The sequence below is a fragment of the Mustela putorius genome, unplaced genomic scaffold (assembly GCF_011764305.1).
Source record: "Mustela putorius furo isolate JIRA1106 unplaced genomic scaffold, ASM1176430v1.1 tig00000056_pilon_pilon_pilon, whole genome shotgun sequence".
NCBI lineage: Eukaryota > Metazoa > Chordata > Mammalia > Carnivora > Mustelidae > Mustela > Mustela putorius.
In genome coordinates, this window is record NW_025421263.1 from 4,219,514 (window position 1) to 4,239,940 (window position 20,427).

At 35.8% G+C, this 20,427-nt stretch overlaps 1 protein-coding gene across 2 annotated transcripts; it reads right to left on the minus strand.

The window, feature by feature from the left end:
* Positions 1 to 342: 342 nt before the first annotated feature.
* Positions 343 to 17,781, minus strand: PLRG1 (pleiotropic regulator 1). 2 transcript variants are annotated; one of them, XM_004772004.3, is made up of 15 exons: positions 17,661 to 17,781; positions 16,278 to 16,384; positions 15,113 to 15,255; positions 14,224 to 14,277; positions 13,303 to 13,396; positions 13,014 to 13,101; positions 10,306 to 10,407; positions 8,784 to 8,876; positions 6,335 to 6,484; positions 6,150 to 6,251; positions 5,507 to 5,609; positions 4,495 to 4,603; positions 3,393 to 3,532; positions 2,705 to 2,898; positions 343 to 2,123 (listed from the first exon to the last, which is right to left on the minus strand). In XM_004772004.3, the coding sequence occupies exons 1-15, from the start codon at positions 17,667 to 17,669 to the stop codon at positions 2,064 to 2,066; spliced, it is 1,548 nt and encodes a 515-aa protein (XP_004772061.1). In that variant the 5' UTR covers positions 17,670 to 17,781; the 3' UTR covers positions 343 to 2,063. The 2 variants fall into 2 exon arrangements, with proteins under 2 accessions (XP_004772061.1, XP_012901079.1); XM_013045625.2 differs by lacking the exon at positions 17,661 to 17,781 and adding an exon at positions 15,920 to 15,991.
* Between the last annotated feature and the right edge of the window lie 2,646 nt (positions 17,782 to 20,427).

Sequence of the window (20,427 nt, forward strand, 5' to 3'; positions counted from 1 at the left end):
GAGTTGGGGTTCTATCAAGTGTGGGGGGGAGCACAAGCATGAAATTCTGCCTAAAATTCCACAGGGTTCATGAACAGATGGTAGATGCAATTTTTGCAAGAGAATCTGAGAACACCGTAATTCAAGATAGTATGAAGCAGGGAAATGGATTTCTTAAATGCTATTCAAAATCTGATACTAGTGCATAATAAACAACAGTTGAAGCTTTGCTAGGCAGGATAGTAAAAGCTATCTTTTTCACCTCCTTGTACTAGCGGTAAATTTCTTTTTGGCCTTTAGGGATGGGACCCTATTCAGCTCTATTTTTCTCCTGTTAGAAGGCATATGAGAATTTTTCAGGGATGCAAGTGTAGTGGATTTCTTTATTTAAGCTTACAAAATACATGCTTATAGAAAATTAAAACATTATAGAAATATATAAAGCCAATCATGAAAGTTCTCCCACAATTTTACTCCCTCACAAAGCCACTGTTAACAATGTGGTATTACTATCCCATTATTTTTTAAAGCATTAACAAGTTAATCTACAAAAAAATGTTTCCACAACTTTTACCTAAGAGTAAAGTTTGGACACCTTATTATAAGTCCAGAGACATTCATCACTTTTAATGGATAGAAATAAATTGCATGAATGTACCATAATCTATTAAACTATCCCTTACTGATAGGACATCTGAGCTAGTTTTAATAATTAAAGAATAAAGGTGCAGTAAACTTGCTTGTGTACACTTGTCAGATTATTCATATTGGGCAGTTTCCTAATATCTTTAATGAAGAATTAGCCAAACGCTTTGAGCATTTTCAATATACTCTGAAAAACAACCCTCCTACAGATTATAAAATAATACTCCCACCTACAGCATGCAAGATGGGGTATGTAGAATTTAGAAATGCTTGTTCAAAATTATGGTGCATTTTAAAATCTGAATAAAAATCTGTATCAGTTGTTCTTGTAACTGTGTTTTCTAACTACAGAAAGTGAAGGTGGACACAGTTTCTTGACTGATGGGGAATTAGGATCCTAAGGGCAGGGTTTTGAAAACTCCTATTTACCATAAGGAATAGGTATTAGCAACTTAAATAACACTTTTCCAGAAAGTCTTCAAAAAGACTGCAGCCCTTGCTTGCCACAGCTTCCAATACCTCCACTGGTATCTCATTAATCCGTTCAGGTTTTGATACCTATATTGGTATCCTATTGCTTGTAGAATAAAATCCAAACTCCAAACGTGCTTTCTCTACCACCAACCAGCTGTACTCATTACTCAACAGCAGCAAACAATTCTTTGCTTCTAGAACACATCCCATTTCACAGGTGTGGTTTCATTCACTGTATGCCTCATCCTAGGATACTAGTTTCCCTCTCTGCCCTCTCAAGACAGCTCAAATACCTGGACTCTACGAAGTCTTCCACAATGCTCTCTGGGAAAAAGTGATGGTCTTTTCCTGCACTACTCCAGCTTTTTGCCTCTATCTCTATTATAGCACTTCTGTAATAAGCTAACTAGGGTGATGGAGGACATATATCTTACTTGGCTATCTCCTGAACAGCATCCAGTGCAGAACTTTGTAGAACATGCGCTCAAAAAACTGTTTGTGGAATAAACATACATAAGTAAGACTTCTAATCCTTTAGTCCCCAATTATTAGTCGGATACTAATTCTTAAAGGACTAAAGCAAAAACAAAAATAAAGGCCCCCCCGCCAAAATGCAACTGCTCCCCTTGAAACAAGTCCTTATTATGGTAAGCAGTTTAAGTTTTTTTTAAAAAAGTCTTTTAATAAAACTGACAATTCTACTTTTAGAACAGTCATGTTCAACAAAACTACATAGGCTTGATATCTGCATCTTACTTCCTAGGATCTCTATTTATTTTGGAAATAACAACATGGGGGGCAGTTTATTATAAAATATGAAACAGGAATCATTTAAGCATGTGAGTTTCTGCTTTATATTCCTAACCAGAACACAAAATGACTGGATATTCTCATCAACACCAAGCTATTTTTTTTTTTTTTTAAGGGAAAAAAAAAAAAGGAGCCACCATGAAGATAATGCCATATTAAAATCTCTTTCTCTTGATAATTTCTGGCTTCCAGCTGACTGGATGAGTTTCTTCTGTCTGGAAACAGAAAATTAAAGAAGTTAAAACAAAGTATTATTAATTTGCTATATATTAAGAACTCTCTTCCTAACAAAAATAAGGCATCTATTCTTATATTATTGTATTGGTTTACATATTATATTGATTGGCATTACATATTTAGTAGTTCTTTAACAATTTTAGGAATAGCTGACAGACTTTTGCATCATCTGAACCTAATAAAGAATGAATGAGTTCACTACAAATTCAGTTCATGATTTTTCAAGTCTAATAAAATTAGTATTTAGGTATTTTAGTAATACCAATGCTTATGATTTTAAAGTTAATTTGCAGAGCAATTTATTTGTTTGTGGTTATTCTTGATGTAAGATTTTCCCTAGTAATTGTAGTAAAGATAAACTAAAACAATCTATGGATTCACTGGCATCAACAAAACCAATACAGAAATCTATGAGCAGACATTATTCAAGATGACAAATACCTTAATACTATGAAGATCATTTTCCTTTCTGATAATTTCAATAACTTTAAAATGAGAAAGTACTTGCAAAATTGGTATGGTTGACTTACTTTACATCAAAATGTAATAGTAAACTTACCGCTGTATCATCTTCTTTATACACTTTAATGGTTTTATCAGCTTCAGCTGTTAGTAACCGACTTTCAGACTGATCAAAAGCACAAGCAAATATTCCTGATTCACTGTCCAAAGATCCAGGCTGCACAGCTGCATGAACTCTCTGGAAATTGTAGCCAGTTCTCCAGTCCCAAAGATGCATTGTGCCATTGTCAGCTTAAAGGAAAAAATCTAATTAAACGTGGTATCCTTTGAACAATTCAGCTTGGCAAGCATTTAAGCACCATCCATGAGTCAGGCACCATGACCATAAAGACTAAATAGAGTTATAAGACACAGGAAATCCAGCTTCTCTTGATATTGGTTTGTCTATGTTCATTTGTGACTAACCCAGAATTTATTATAGAGCTCAAAAAGCACCAGAAAATGCTATCTAGTTCTGGAATACGTAACCAAAATTTAGGTAATTCTCAGCGTGAATAGATTAGATTTATCACGTGGGAACTCAAAGACGACTAAACTATGAAATATGATGCATGTATGACAAATAAGCATGAACACACATAGGAACATCCAAATACACATTTAATCAGGCAAGTTATGCTATAATACTTAGGTGGGATGGCTTAGAAATTTTATAAATGTTTACTCATTTACTAAAAGAAAAAATGACAGACTAAAACACATTTATTATTAAAATCTTACTTTACCTCCAGAAACAAGCACTCCATCAGAATTCACTGTCAATGTGTTAATAATAGCATTATGACCGGAAAGATTTTGAATAAAACTTCCATCAGGGAATTTCCACTGTTTTATATTATCGGGAGAGCCAGATGCAAATGTATAACTGAAATAAGATGAAAAAGAATTCACAACTAAGTAAACCGAGTTAAGTAAAATGGTGAATTCAGAAAGCTTTTTATGGTTATATTCTACATGTGTAGTTATGGATCTATATAGTTGTATCAAAATATTATTGTCATACCAAGAGGTAAAATACGAAGACATTTGTTCCAAGTTAAATCAGATCTTCAAATTATTTTTAATGTATTTTAAGTTCTAGATTAATCTTTCTCCTTTCTCCAATGCTCTCCACTGAGCTAAAGCAACGAATGTACAAACCTCTAGATTCACATTAAGGGCAAGGGGTTATGAAACTATTCTGGACAGAGCAAGAGGGGGCTCTATGAAGAAAGGAAATGAATGGAAGAAACAGATAGCAAGAGGAAGAGAGAGAAAAAGGAAGTGAACCAGAAGAAGAAAGGGAGCGAGGAAGATAGAAAGGGAGGAAGGGAATAATGGATAAGAGGGAGAGGACAGAAAAAAAAATCAATGTGGCCAGAAAAGTGTCAGGGTGATATACAAGGAACAGACTGAGATCTTATGCTGTACCTATGGACACCCTGATTATATTGTTCAGGGTTTCTACTTTTTTTCTATGTATACTAACTTCCTCCTTAAGAATTAAGCTATTCTATGTATATCTCAGTATCCAATAACATTTCTGTCAAACACTAAATCCATTTTCTATTTAGTCTCTACTCTGACATGCAGTTTTAGCCATGATTTATTTATATGGCCTCATCTGACACTCTCATTTTTCACCTTGTGGAAAATTTTCCTCATTATATATAGGTCATGAAGCAAAATACTACACAAGAAAAATGAAAGAAATCCATGTTCGTAAGTGGCACAGGCCTGGAAATGACAATGGCTAAACAGCTACCAAAGTAGCACTGATGTTGGTATTTCTATACTTATTCTAAAAATGGAAGAAAAAAGACAAGCTAATTAAGAAAATGTACTTACTGTCTTGGGTGTAAAACCACAGCCCTGACTGATTTTTTGTGATTTGTTAATGTGACTCTTGTTTTTCCAGCCACCAAATCCCATAATCGTATTGTTGTATCATGGCTTCCTATAATGAAAACACACATCCATAAAATATAGACCAAGAAAAATTATGCAAAAATTAAACATAACATATGAATCAGTTTTCCAAAGACACATACATACTACATGAAAGTCATACCAACTCCTCACTCATTACTTTACAGTTCCAAACTTATAGGTTGGTTTTAAATTTAATGCTTAAAAAAAATGCAGTAAGTGCTTAAAACACTATCAACTGAACAGCTAGAACAAACACCAGTAGTTCCCCTAATGATAGGGGAAGGAAAAAAAACAAATGATTTTTTTATTTTAAAGATTATATTTATTTATCAGAGAGAGAGAGGGAGAGCGAGCGAGCACAGGAAGACAGAATGGCAGGCAGAGGCAGAGGGAGAAGTGGGCTCCCTGCCGAGCAAGGAGCCCGATGAGGGACTCCATCCCAGGACACTGGGATCATGACCGAGCCGAAGGCAGCTGCTTAACCAACTGAGCCACCCAGGTATCCCTAAAACAAATGATTTTTAATTAACAAAATACATCAAGTGAAGAAATTATTTTCTACTCTTAGAGTAAAGGTCTTATTACTAACCTTACCATTGGCAAAACAAGACTCAAACCAGCTCTAAAGGTTATTGGTCTCTGGGTATTTTGTCTTTTAGTTTCAGTTTCCTAGACTAGTAATTCTGATACTATGAAACAATGTCTGAATGTATCTCACAGCACCATTTTCTAGTCAGACATTACATGACACTGTGTATGACATAGTCTATGATAGGTAAATATATCCTTTGAAATGTAAAGAATATGAGATAAAAAACAATCAAATACAATGTACCTCTGTAACAAAGCAAGAATCAGTGAATATGAAAAGTGTAATGTATAATCATAATGCATTCTGATAAAACTGTAAACTTAGCATCAATCATACCAGTAATAATCTGTGGTTCTGCAGCTTGACACCTCACTGTAGCAACTGCATTGGTATGTCCAGATAATGTATGTACACTGGCTTTAGTTCTTACATCCCAAATCTGTAAAAACACAAGAGACATACCATCAGAGTGAACAGGTATTCATATCTTAGGCAGATAACTGGACCAATTCAAGCCTGGGAATTTTCCAAACAACCATGCCTGAATGGAATGAAAAATCATTTCAAAGAAAAGATAATGATATGTAAGCTGGATGGGAAATGTAGACTGGAGGCAGCTGACAGGAAAAAACAAAAAAACAAAAAACAACTAAAAGATCAGGGTACTGAAAGTGTTACAAATGGGCATAATGGGACTACTGAAGGAAAGAGCTAATGGAAACTGTTGCAGTGATGGAATAGAATGTGTGAGTGTCCCACTTCAGAGGCAGGGCACTCCCAATAATAAACATGATGAAGCCACAGCACTGAAAATGAAGGTAGAAAAACATACATGCCAAGAAACTGAGGGACTGGGCTATTGCTGGTGGAGACAACTATCTTTAATACTCCAACAAATAATATACGACTCCCTGACCAAATATGCATATTGTAAGATGCAATATGTTTACAAAGAAACACAAAGCTCTATTTCATTTACCCGTGCAGTGGAATCCCGACTACAGGTCACCAGCACATCAATTGTTGGGTGCAAATCCAAACCATACACTGCACTCAGATGTCCATGATAGTGCCTTATAACCTAAAAATAAAGCAAGAGAATTAAAATATCTATAAAGAAAACCAGTGGTTCTTAATGTTTTAAATCCTTAACTCCAAACCTACCTTATTATATTCGAGATCCCAGCATTTGACTTGTTTGTCTTCTCCACAGGAGAAGAGGTAAGGGCTCCGTGTGCTTACTATCACACCACGCACTGTGCTAATATGCCCAGTTAATGACAGTTTTAATTTGCCACTAGCCAAGTCCCAAATCTGCAATGAAAGAATATTTAATTTTTCTTAATTATTTCAAAGCAAATTTTTATGATTCTTAAGATTTAAATTAAATCTTCAGAACCTAAAAGTATAAACATACAAAACTTCAAAAATATTCAAAATAATCTCCCACTAATCTCCTCTTTCCTTAAGCAGGGGAAAACAGAATTAAAAAACACTTTCAAGCTGGGAAATTATTTGCAGTAAGTGACAAAATCTTAACATATAAAAGGGTATCACAGATGATGAAAGTATGAATACCATATTAACAAGCAAGGATGGCAACGACTTAGAAAAAAAAGACAACAAAACCCTATAGAAACAACCTAAATGTCCATCAATGGATGGATTTTTAAAATGTGTGTGTGCGCACACGTGCACGTGCTCACACACACACAAGCACACAATGGACGGTCATTCAGGCATGAAAAAGAATGAAATCTTGCCATTTACAATATGGATGAACCTCAAGTGTGTTATGCTATGTGAAGTAAGTCAGACCAAGAAAGACAAATATTATGTGATTTCACTGATATGTGAACTCTAAAAACAAACAAACAAACAAAAACCAAGCTCACAGATACAGAGAACAGATTAGTGGTTGCCAGTGATGAGGGTGGGGAGTGGGTGAAATGGGTCAAGAGTCAAATGTACAAACTTCCAGTTATAAAATAGGTAAGTCATGGGGATATAATGTTCAGCCTGGCAATTATAGTTAATAATACTGCACTGCATATTTAAAAGTTGCTAAGAGAGTAGATGTTAAAAGTTCTCACTATAAGGAAAAAAAGTTCTGTAACTATGTATGGTGACAGATGTTAACTAGATTTGTTGTGGTGATTTCACAATATACACAAATACAGTATCATTATGTTGAACACCCAAAACTAACATAATATTGTACATCAATTACACTTCAATAAAAAAATATATACATGCTGAACAGCTTTATTGGGTATCAAAAGTTTCAACCCCACTAGAATTTTTTATGGACAGTTTTTAAAAGATTAGATAACCACTTCTGCTTAACATGTTAGTAGATATTTTTAAAGACACACAGTGTGTTGAAAAGGATCCTCTCATACACTGCAAGTAACAAATCACCCATTTTGGAAAGTAATTTGTACTTTGGGTATCAACTTCAAAAATGTTTGACCCATTAATTCCATTTCTGGGAATCTATCATAACAAAATAACTTAAAATACAGCAAATAACTTTACGCACAAAAATTACAGCAGTACTTGTGATAGTGAAAATCAAGACACTAAAAACTCTGATGTCTAAAAATAGGAAGAGTATAGATTATTTAAATGATACATCACGAAACCATTTAAAAAATGTTCATTTTTATACAAAAATATGCATCTGATATATTAAGTAGAAAAAAAGCAGAGTACAAAATTACATATTGATTGTCATTTTTTAAATTTATGTATATTTTTTAATATTTGAGAGACAGCATGTGCATATAGGGGAAGGGTGGGTGGAGCAAAGGGAACAGAGAGTGCCTCAAGCAGATTCCATGTTGAGTGCAGAGCCTGATGCAGGGCCCGATCTCACAACCCTGAGATCAGGACCAACCCTGAAACCAAGAGTCAGTCGCTTAACTGACTGAGCAACCCAGATGCCCCCATCATGATTTTTTTTTTTTTTTTTAAAGATTATATTTATTCATTTGACAGACAGAGATCACAAGCAGGCAGAGAGGCAGGCAGAGAGAGAGAGAGGAGGAAGCAGGCTCCCTGCTGAGCGGAGAGCCCGATGCGGGGCTCGATCCCAGGACCCCGAGATCATAAGGCAGAGGCTTTAACACACTGAGCCACCCCAGCGCCCCCCATCATGATTTTTTAAAGAAACATATTTATACACATAAAAAAAAGCTCAGAAGGAAATGTAATGACACATAGACACAGAAATAAATACTTAAAAAGAAATTTGTTCAGATTATCTGACAGTGTTGGATTATGTATAGGTCTGTGTTCTTTAATACTTTTCTGTATTTTCTACACTTTTTATGTATAAGCATGCTTGAATTCTATAACCAGAGTTGAAAAAATGTTAAATATCAAAGTATTAGTGGTAGATAGAGAGTATGTACTGTTTGGAAAAAAACCTGTTATTTAAATACCACTTTCCAAACATACTTGAAACACTGAACTGATAAAGATAATAAATTTTATTCCATACTAAGGTCTAAGAAATCAGAGGAACTCCAAAAGCAATTCCAGTAATAATAAAAGACTAAATTTATGTAGCAAATACAAAGTCATAAGTTCTTTTTCTTCCTCCTATTACCTTTATAGTTCTGTCAGCAGATCCAGTTACGAACCACTGATTTCCAGGTTCTACAGCAATACAGCGAACCCAGCCAAGATGCCCACTAATTACCTGTATAAAACAAAACGTAGAATGGGCAGACTCATTAGAGGTTAAGTTAAAGTTTATTCAAATCAACTCATGACACACAAGTCAAGTTTGAACAGCCCCTCCTTGTATCTTCAAATACATTATACAATTATTTAACAAATAGATTTTAGAATTATAAATACTAAATTACCTTCAATCAGTAAACAGATACAAACTATGACATAGCTATACAATGGAATACCACTCAGCAATAAAGAGGAATATATTAATACATGCCACAATTTGGAGGACTCTCAAAGGCATTAAGCTGAAAGAAAGAAGGAAGGAAGTCTCAAAAGGTACATACTGTGTAATTCCATTATATAACAAAATTGAAAAAACACCACTATAGTATGGATAACAGATGAACAGCTGCCAGGGGTACGGAATGGTATGACTATAAAATAATAGCACAGGGTGGGGTCCCTGGGTGGCTCAGTGGGTTAAGCCTCTGCCTTCACTCAGGTCATGATCTCAGGGTCCTGGGATCAAGCCCCACGTCGGGCTCTCTGCTCAGCAGGGAGCCTGCTTCCCCCTTCTCTCTAAGCCTGTCTCTCTGCCTATCTATGATCTCTGTCTGTCAAATAAATAAATAAAATATTTAAAAAAAAATAATAGCACAGGACTGTTTTTTTTGTGTTGGAACTTCTATACACTGACTGTGGCAGTGATTACCCAAATTTATACGTCTCTTAAAATTTACTTGGTATGTACACCAAAAGAAAGTCCATTTAGTATATAACTAGAGAACTAAAATTCAGCATATATATTTTGTGTAGCTATGGTTTTCCTACTATATATGTTTCATTTCAGATCTAGTACATTTTGAATTATTATTATTTTTTTAAAGATTTTAGTTATTTGCCAGAGAGAGAGAGCCCAAGCAGGGGGAGCAGCAGGCAGAGGGAGAGGAAAAAGCAGGTTCCCAGTTGAGTAGGGAAACCAATGAGGGGCTCAATCCCAGGAACACGGGACCCTGACCTGCGCCAAAGGCAGAGCTTAACAACTGAGCCACCCAGGTGACCCTTGAATCATTTAAATTTACTACAACTGAAAAGATAATCAATAGAATAATCAAAGAAATATCATCATATGTTGTTCTTCCTCCTGGCCTTCACATTAAACACTTCAAATGCTTACAAAATTTATTTCATCTGTTCTCCATGTTTTAATGGTTTTGTCAACCTTTTATACTCTATTTTACAGGAAATATGTACATGGCTTTTACTTAAAGAAGTCTCCTTCTAAGATGTCTTTTAAGATTGTGCCTAAAACCCTTCCCACATCCCATCTCAGATCACTTTATCAGTTCTCATATTCACTCCTTTTCTTCCATATTCTATTCCTGAGCTCTTAGTAAATGGAAAGCAATAATCATTCCTACAGTGGAGTAATATACATATTCACTCACCCTGTAGAGTTTCCATGGTGGGTGCCACTGGGGTTTCGGCATTGTGGGGGCTTTTTTAGCCATCAGTGCAGAGTTCTTGGCATTGCCAGCCTCCATAACGGCCTAGATACAGAACAGATTACACTATTGTTAAAAAGACATCGTACCTAATATTTCACATTCATTCAAAGAAGAAAAATTCAGAAAGGGGATTTATGAGGTTTTTTTTCTCTTAATTGAAGAGGAAAAGACAAAATATGGCATAAATAGAAAATGTTGGCATAAGTGAGACTTCGATTCAGAACTATATTTTCCATGTTAATTTTAAGAATCAATTAAAAAATCTCAGAGGCAGAACATTAGACTTAAGAGCACGTATCACTGTATGTGGGTTCATAAACCCTGCTCTGCTAATTACTAGCTGACTGGTTTTAAGTAAAAATTATATAGCCTCTGTGCCTGCTTTGTAACATGGAAATAACAGTGCCTACCTCAAACAGTTACCATGAAAATAGTGTTAACTACTCTAAATGCTCTGTGTAAGCTTCTATTATTATTTGAATAATTGTAAGTGGTTTAATGCCACTGCCTTTCATTGTTGTATTTTCACATTATGGACTTTATAGGAAAAGGAGAAACTATTTATTAAAAAAAAATTTAGGTAGTATTTTTTTTTTAATTTAAATTCAATTAATTAACATACAGTGTATTACTAGCTGCAGAGGTAGAGTTCAGTGATTTATCAATTGTATATAACACCCAGTGCTGATTACATCACGTGTCCCCCTTAATGCCCATCACTCAACCCCATTCCCCCTCTCCTCCAACAACTCTCAGTTTGTTTCCTGTGGTTGAGAGTCTCCTATGTTTGCCTCTCTGATTTCATCTTGTTTTATTTTTCCCTCTCTTCCTCAATGTTCTTCTGTTTCTTAAATTCCATGAATAAAATTAGGTAACTTTCTCCAAGATATTTCTCTTAATATAATACTCTCTAGCTCCATCCACGTCCTTGTAAATGGCAAGAGTTCTTTTGTTTTTTGATGGCTGAGTAATATTCCACTGTATATATACCACTCTTCATCCATTCATCTGTTGATGGACATCTGGGCTCTTCCAGAGTTTGGCTACTATGGACATTGCTGCTATAAACACTGGGGTGCAGGTGCCCCTTTGGTCACTACATTGTATCTTAAGGGCAAATACCTGGTATTGCAAATGCTGGGTCATAGGTAGCTCTATTTTCAACCTTTTGAGAAACCTCCATACTGTTTTCCCGAGTGGCTGCACCAGCCTACATTCCCACCAACAGGGTTCCTCTTTTTCCACATGCTCTCCAACATTTGTTGTTTCCTGAGTGGTTTATCTTAGCCATTCTGACTGGCATGAAATGGTATCTCACTGTGGTTTTGATTTGTATTTCCCTGCTGCCGAGTAATATTAAGCATTTTTTCATGTGTCTATTGGCCATTTGTATGTCTTCTTTGAAGAAATGTCCATTGATGTCTTCTGACCATTTTTTTGACTGGATTGTTCTTTGGGTGTTGAGTTTGATAGGTTCTTTATAGATCTTGGATCCTAACCCTTTATCTGATAAAACTTTTGCAAATATCTTCTCCCATTTTGTAGATTGTCTTTTGGTTTTGTCAACTATTTCCTTTGCTGTCCAAAGCTTTTTACTGGGGCACCTGGGTGGCTCAGTGGGTTAAAGCCTCTGCCTTCGGCTCAGGTCATGATCCCAGGGTCCTGGGACTGAGCCCCATATCGGGCTCTCTGCACAGCAGGGAGCCTGCTTCCTCCTCTCTCTCTACCTGCCTCTCTGTCTACTTGTGATCTCTGTCTGTCAAATAAACAAATAAAATCTTAAAAAAAAAAAAAATTTTTTATCTTAATGAAGTCCCAATAGCTCATTTTTGCCTTTGTTTCCCTTGTCTTTGGAGAAGTTTAATATTTTAAAAGGTATTCTAGCTGATGTACCATCTACTACTAACATCCAACCATCCACCCAAAAAATACTTAAGTCCGTAAGTTCCTACCATCAAGAAGCTTATATTACCTCCTCCTTAGGAGACAGAAAGCCTGGGCAGAGATCTATGAATGGAGGCAAAAGAAGAAATGTGGTGGAAAGACCACAAATTCATTCATTTAGCCTGCAGTTACTCAAGTGACAGCTGATAAAATAAACTAGATATTTTCACAGTTATTCTTTTTATAATTACTTTCACCAGTAACATTAGCTGCCATTTAACTTACAAATAAATAAACTTCCATATTTCTAAGTATTCATTTATAAGATACTACCTGCACAGCCTGTGAATATTACATTACTAACAGCACTCAACTCAAATTATGTAAACCAACTTAAGAGTTTTAAAAAAAGAGACTTTCCTATCTAACACATACTAATACACATTTCAGAATAGCCTTCCTTATATTTTTAATAGTGTACAACAAAGAGTATCATACACTATATCAACGTTAAGTATTAGATACAATGTGCAACAGACACAGAATTTGAGTTTTTAAATTCTAAACGATATGCAAAATCACTAGCAACTTAAATTTTAGGGCTATGAAATATTAATTGGCTCAGTCAGCTGTTATCTAATGAGTAGCAAGGAATTTTTTCATTTACTTAATATTTAACCTAAGACTCTTGGGATAAAAGGAAATAAGGCAACAAGTTCCAAAAGTTGGAAATCTGCAGCATGATTTGACACAGAAAAACTTACTGGAGTCATCCCTGCAGGCTGTGAACGGTCAGAAGCCCCTGGATGTCGGTATTCACCTCCAGCAGGTGCATTACGATTCGCATCAACCCTGAGGCAAAAGAAATGTCATATTCTAAGTAATTGTCTTCAGTCATGTGTTGTGCAGAACCAACTCTTCAAATTTTGTAAGCATTGATAAAGGAACATGTCATATAACACATAATTATAAAGAAATCTTAAAATGAGAAAAAATGTACACACAGAATTATGCTTTCAAAATCTGTATAATTGTAAGCGTAATACTTCATACCTGGTCTGAGAAGATGGTAATGCCACAGCTAAGGACTGTGCGGCTGATTCACTTGGCATTCTCTGGATCTTAGTATCTGCTGTCAAAGCAACTCCTGTTTAAAAAAAAAAAAATCAATTCCTTTTAGTAGCTATCTTTGATTTCACTTACAGGGGTTTAAAATAAAATACTGGAAGAAAACACGTGATTATCTCCAAGTGATGATTATTACAAAAATTTCTCTGATGTTTTATCTTTTCTTTTTTTTTATAATAAATTTAAAATCAGATAACTCAAATTGGATTTAACCACAAGCAACCTGGTATTAACATATCCAAGATAGTAAAGTTAAATTTCTATTGTCTTGAGACATTACCTTAAGATATAAAAATTAAGCAGTTCCCAAATACTAACAGAATGTTTTCAAGAATAAATGTAAATTACTAAACAAGAAGCAACAATTTGCCTGTACTTTCAATGTGGTAATTCCATCTTCTAAAATTACTAGAACCTAGAACTGGAAACTTTTTGTCCTCCACACCATTATACTAGCCACTCCATTTATGTGCCAGCTGTCTACACACACAAATACCTAGTGGACATTTTATCACACCTGCTTCTACACTAACACTTCTATCACTCTTTTAAGTTTAGTGATAATAACATGTCTGTTTAACTCTCCATATAAGCATCTTTTAGCCTGGAGCAGTCTTACTGTCTTTGAATTCCTAGCATAGCACCTGAAAAAAAACCTAGATTTTTAAGAATGTTTGCTGAATGAAATATATGAAACTGAGTATTAGTTAACTATCATCTAAAAACCTATGCCTGGATGCCTGGCTACTGAGCTTATCTTATATTTTATAGGCAATTAGAATCACATTACTGGTTCATTCATGGAAATGTCTGTAAGATATTTCCAGTATGTAACAGCTCACTTACCAGGTCCTGGTGGATATGGATGTGTACCTGTCACCAAATATTCGACTTCTTGTCCTTAAAAAAGGAAGAGGAATCATCATCATCATCAGTGGCAAATTTATCATATATACAAGCATCATCTCTTTTAATGCATATTAAATTAACAACTAAAATGCTCAAATTTCCCCAACTAAACCCAAAGTTCAGAACCAAGATATACTGATTTTTGTTTTGACTTCTGAGGAACATGTACATAGGAAATTTCCTTGACTATTTGCTAATATGATGTTAAAAAAGCTGTATAATTCTAGTGGCTTGTAGAGAAATCATCCCATCAAGTAACAACCAACTCTGGTTTTTCTTCTAAGCAAATGACTTCTCTGGAACCTTAGATTATCTTTATTCACTGCAATTTCAGTGCTTAATATCACCTTTATGAATGATAGCCAAAATAGACAGATGGTCTTCCTACGGGTTAGAAGTTTTTCCTTTAGTCTCCACTGCGACCTTCTCTATATCCTAAGAATCTCTGTCATTATTATTCTACCACTTTTTTATTTCCTATAAGAAAAAAATTTTTTTTTGTTTAAAAAAAAAAAAAATCAATTCCTTTTAGTAGCTATCTTTGATTTCACTTCCAGGGGTTTAAAATAAAATACTGGAAGAAAACATGTGATTATCTCCAAGTGATGATTATTACAAAAATTGTAATAATTGTAAAATAATAATTGTAATAATTGTAAAATCTCACTCACTACTCCAATGAGGAAATCAAGACTTCCATTATAATACCAATACAGTTGTTCAATAGGATACGGCTCTAATCTGTCCTTTTGGGACAGGCAGTAAAACATTTCATTTTTCCATTTTTAAAATAAAAGTCCTGATATTTTTGATAATGCATACTCACCTTGATTGGCAGGATACTGTTTATGACCATATGAATCCGATGCATTCTGAGGACCTTTCTCTTTAAAATTTTCTTTTGAAGTAGGCATATGCAACACAGGACCATACTCATTACGCAGCTTGATTGCCATTTTCCGTTTGTGACTATTTAAAAATTATGAACATAAGAATGTATCTCTGAGTTCTTTAAATATATTAACCTATGGAAATATACTCAGCCAAGAAACACAAGTACTTAAACAGCTAGGTTTGCCTAATCATGTAGAAAAAAGTTCTATGAAGTTTTTAAAGTTAAACAGTATTTTAAAAAGCTTGAAGTGCATTTCCACACTTTTGTTCACAATCCACCACATAGCATCCATTAAGTCTAAGTAACATTTTAGTTTGTTAACTAATAAATATAAAACCTTTCATGATAAATTATCAAGGGTCTGACTTAAAAATATATAGAAACTAGTATATCCTTGTAAAAACCTCAAAGTCAAAATACTTTCATTCAAATGTATAAATATAAAACTATAGTAAAATCTTCTATCATAATCTTTACTGGATGTATCTAAAAAGATTAATTAGAACTAATCAACGTACTTAATTAGTCCAATATTTTTTAAAAGAAATGCACTTAGTATATTAATTTTAAGAGTAGCTCACTTTATAAATTAAATATAAATGCTTGTCTTAGGAATTAAATATAGTTTAAAAGGGTAAAGGACAAAGGAGGAACACTGCACATAATGCAATCCCAGACTGGAGCTGGAGATGTAGAACCAAAAATATGCCACCACTCAAAAATCTTCATCATACTAACGAGAAAAGATGGGAGTAGAGGTACTGGCCAGGTACAATTTCAGCTCAGCAAGGCTCTGAGAGCAGCGGGAAGCTGAAAGCACATACAAAGTGATTGATTATAAAATAAAACACCTAAAAGGGACTGTCCTAATTACTGGGTATTTATAAATGCAATTAATTAATGGGTTTTTTACTGTGAAAGACAAGGCCAAAAAAAAGTTAAATCAGCTTAAATCATGCCCAAACACCATTCATTATTGAATAGATATCCTATGTTAGTACCACTCACTAATCTTTAAAAGTTCCCCTCTCCTTGCTCTCTTCCCCCAACATCAGAAGTTTAAATATTCTAGCAACTGAAAAGGAACAATACCTACCTCTCTTCATCCAAAGGCACAGGTTTTCCATTATCAGCTACAAACATGTCATGCGTTCTCTTCAATGACCTGAACACAAGTGTGTGCACAGAATGTTTCTGTACCTCCTAGAAAGAAAGAACAGAATCACATACCTAGCTACAAACTACACGTATCATAACCCAAATTAAAGTCAAATTAGTTATACACTTTACATGTTTAAATATGTAAAAAGCTCTGTACCACTCACCACAGCTATTTGTAGCAAGCTATAGGAGTCAAGTTCAGAGAAGTAGAGGAAACTCCACATTGGCCAGAGCTCCCGGTATACCAGTAAGGGATGCCTGAGCTTAGTCATTTATTCAGTAAATATTTACTGAGCTCCCACTACGTGTCTGGCAGGTACTGGACTAGAAGCTAGCAAAAGAATGATGAAAAGGCAGCCATGGTCCCAGTGCTCAAGAGAAAACAAAAATAGGCAACACATTTTAGTAAGTGCTAGGAAGAAAACAAGCAAGGGGCTGGGGCAGAGAAAGAATTTAGGATAGTTAAGAAAGATCTCTCTGAGGTATTAGTTAAGAAGAGAGGTAGCCTTGTGCACAGGAGGGGAAGAACAATCCAGGCAGAGAGAAAATGCCAGGTACACAGAACAATGAAGCAGGAGCTCCAAGAGAACTGTGTATGCTCCGTAGGAAGGTGGACTGTGATGCTGAAATGAGGTTCCAAAGGTAGACAAAGTCATCAGATTAAGAATTTTTTAAAAAATCTCTGCAGTAGTCTACACTTTGCTCTAATAACATCGGGTCAAAAAAGGCTTTTAAGCCGAAGAAACTGCGGAGGGGGGAGAGTGTAACTAAAATGGAAGCGAGAACACCAGAAGGAAGCTAATGCACTGGTCCAGACAAAAGATGATGCTCGTCTGAATTAAGGGGAAGACAGTGGATATGGACAAGAATCAAGAAATATTCCTGAGATACAATGGACAAGGCTGGCTAACAGAACTGATGCAAAACTTCACAATGGCAGGTTGTCCTGGGGAAGAGCTGAAGGAAGGCACAAAGTTAACACCAGAGAGGGCTGCCAGTCTTTTAGGGCACACAACCATGGGCGCTATTCTGCAGACGGTGAATTCAACGCATCCAGAAGCACTGCCGAGTTCCAGGGTAAATAAGAACTGAGAAATTCTCTCAGGCGTCTCTCCCGGGAGTAACTTCCAGCTAGCGCTCCCATCCGGCCTCTCTCTAGCCCAGAAAAGCTTACGAGACTACCCGGCCTCGGCCAGAGAGCCTCCCTTCGCAGGCTCTCCTCTCCCCAAACGCCAAACACCCTCGTTCTCCCGCGTCAGCCGCCAAAGAAACACATTCCAGATGTGAACGACCCCTCAGGGCCCAAGTGTCACTTTACCTCGACCATGATGCTGCCGTACAACGCGCCGCTCCAAAAGACAAGAAACGCTAGTTCGCAACACAGAAACCGCTGCCACAACTGTGCAGTCCCTTCCGGAATCGACCGCCCTGGCGCCGGATGTGACGCAATCCGCGCATGCGTACTGGTCGCCCGACGGCCTTCTGGGACCCAGGAGCGGGCCTTTTCCTTCGGGGGCGTGGCCTTGGCCCCGAGGTCGGAGGCTCTTAGTACCTCGTAACGTAAGGGTCTCACTCGCATCTCCGTAGAAGTCTTGAAATGGCATTTTCTGCCTTATTGTAAGACTTCAGTAGTTTGATTTAGCGATATGGTTGTTTGCGCTGTATTTCCAGAAGTTTAATTTTTTTTTTTTTTTTTTCCAGCGAACCTAAGGAACCAGTTCTAGGAAGGGTCTGGAGCGAGTGAATCGCGGTCCTCCCTAAAACTTAAATGGTCCTGTCCTTTTGGGGCTCATCTCTGTGATTTACGCCGCCTGCTTCCACTACTTGGCCAAACTTGTCTGGAAGCATTTTGACGCCTTTGTAGCCTTAGCTCCTAAAAGCAATTCCACTTAGGCTGTTCAGTTAACACTTGTTGAGGGAATATTGTCGAATATTGCAAAGTTTGAGAAAGTTGGCATAGATTTTTGGTTTAGCATTATATAGCAAGTCCCCATATTTATTTTACGCTTTGTAGATTTTTTTTTAATATTTCAAAACTGCATAATTTTTGCTCATCTCCTAGTTGTCTGGTAATTAATGTGGCGCCAACAATGCCAGGGTACAGCTTTTCAAAGCTGGTGGAAGAAAGACGCGACTGCAGAGTTGAGCCATTTTTATTTATTTACATCTTGGTGCCTAAATTTCGGTATTTTATCTTGTTTTTTTCCTCAGGTAAAATGCAGTTTTCTGTCAATCCTGCTCCATTACTTTTCTATGTAAAAAGAAAGATTGATGGAGATGGACACTTGTAAACTTGATAAACATTTCACTGGCCTTGCTTGTTCCTTAACCTAATCAATTCCACTGATCTACCCAAAGCATACAGCCCATTCTTTGAAAGGGGAAAAATATCTTACCAAAAGTATAGCAATATGAATTGATAATCTCATTAGAAATTCATTGGTTTTTAATTAATCAAACATTAAGGTCATGTTTCTACTTGAAAATACAATCATCTTTGAATTTGAGTGTGAGTTTGGTCTATGAATTAATCTTCTGTAACAGTGGCCACTGGTGGTAGAACTTGCAAAGAAATTGTGTAATTGTAAAAATATATACGAGGTAAGAGATATCATTCCCATAGCTAGTAATAGGTATACAAAAATATGATTTTAAAAGGCAATAAAATTATGGAAATGTATGCAATATTCTGATATATCTATGGCAATGTAATAACTGCCTAGTTGGGCCTATTTACATGTTAGTCATCCTGGAAAAGTTTTATAAACCCAGGCTCATAATAAATTGTAATAGCTAAGGTAAATTGCACTAGATTATCCTTCTTTTAAAAAGCTCTGTTGAATCTATAGAATTATATTACCCACCTTAAAGTTTTATATAGACAAATAGAGCTCAGTGACCCACTTATGTAGTTCATGGATCTATGAATTACCTATGTTGCATGCAAATTTTATATTTATATCAGAACCTGGGTTTTGTGTTCTTTTCAAAACAAACCATAGATTTCTTTGGATTCATGAAAAGATGTAGTAGGACCCAGGAAAGGTCTAGATAGAATCTCTATCCTGGTGGACACCCAGGGATGCCTTATTTGAGCAGTAGGGGTCACTGCTGCTCTTTATAATGACCGGAGGATTTACCCTCCTAAGGCTTTTCTCTAGTCATTATAAGGATAAGAGTTCACCACCTAAATTATGATGAATAATTTATTAATGTAAATATGAAGTCTCTGCAAAACCAATAGTACAAATTTTAAGGAAGCTCTTCTCTATATTACTTAATCTAGTTTTCTAACTCACCAGTATATGAGATCCCTTCCTTCTCTTCAGATACTTTTGTCCTTTGCCCTGAAATACTGAAAGGACACAGGAGTATAGATTTCAGTGTCCTTTTCATCTCTTCATCAGATTTTTTATTGGAAATGTTTTCTGATTTTATACTCATAAAAAGGTGGATATTATTTCTTCTTGTTTCTCTCAGTTTAGAAGTTTAAATATATAATCTCTGTAGACACTACTCTCTTTACATACAATATTCTTTAGACTCATTTGACGCAATAGGTCCTTTTCCTGTGAATTTCAGATTTGTATTTCTTCACTAATTCAAAAGGGAGATAAGGTGGATAAGGTGGTTACCAGTTCTTGTTTAATTTATAAGGTCAGAACCAGTTAAAACGAATACTTGGACGTTTCTTCCCGGAGTTCAGTTTTCGTTTATTACAATACTGAGAATGGGCCCAAGCGCTGAGGGAGTGTTAGCAAGTGATTTCTAGTAACAGAGTTAAGAGGAAAGCTTCTGGGATCATCGGAAACAGTGAGGGAGTTATTCTGATCAATGCCTGGAAAGGCCTGGTACCTAATTAAGCTGCACTGTCAGTTATAAATATCTTAGCAAGGGGTGTATATGTGTGACAGAGAAAGAAGGGAAGTGCTGCTTATCACAGTTTTTGTTCCTACTGTGTGAAGTCCTATCTAATGTCACAAAAACAAGTGCCAAATTGAATATGATCACGACTCATATTTTTTTTCTTATGCTTCTATTTTGCAAAAATGTGTGAGTGTCATTGCTTATAGCGAAAAAAAAAT

Excerpts from the sequence above, each read along its gene's own strand:
- PLRG1 (XM_004772004.3), bottom strand. Across the intron at positions 13,397-14,223 it reads TCCATATCCACCAGGACCTG|GAGTTGCTTTGACAGCAGAT; the intron begins GTAAGTGAGCTG and ends TTTTTTAAACAG. Across the intron at positions 6,252-6,334 it reads GGGATCTCGAATATAATAAG|GTTATAAGGCACTATCATGG; the intron begins GTAGGTTTGGAG and ends CTTTATTTTTAG.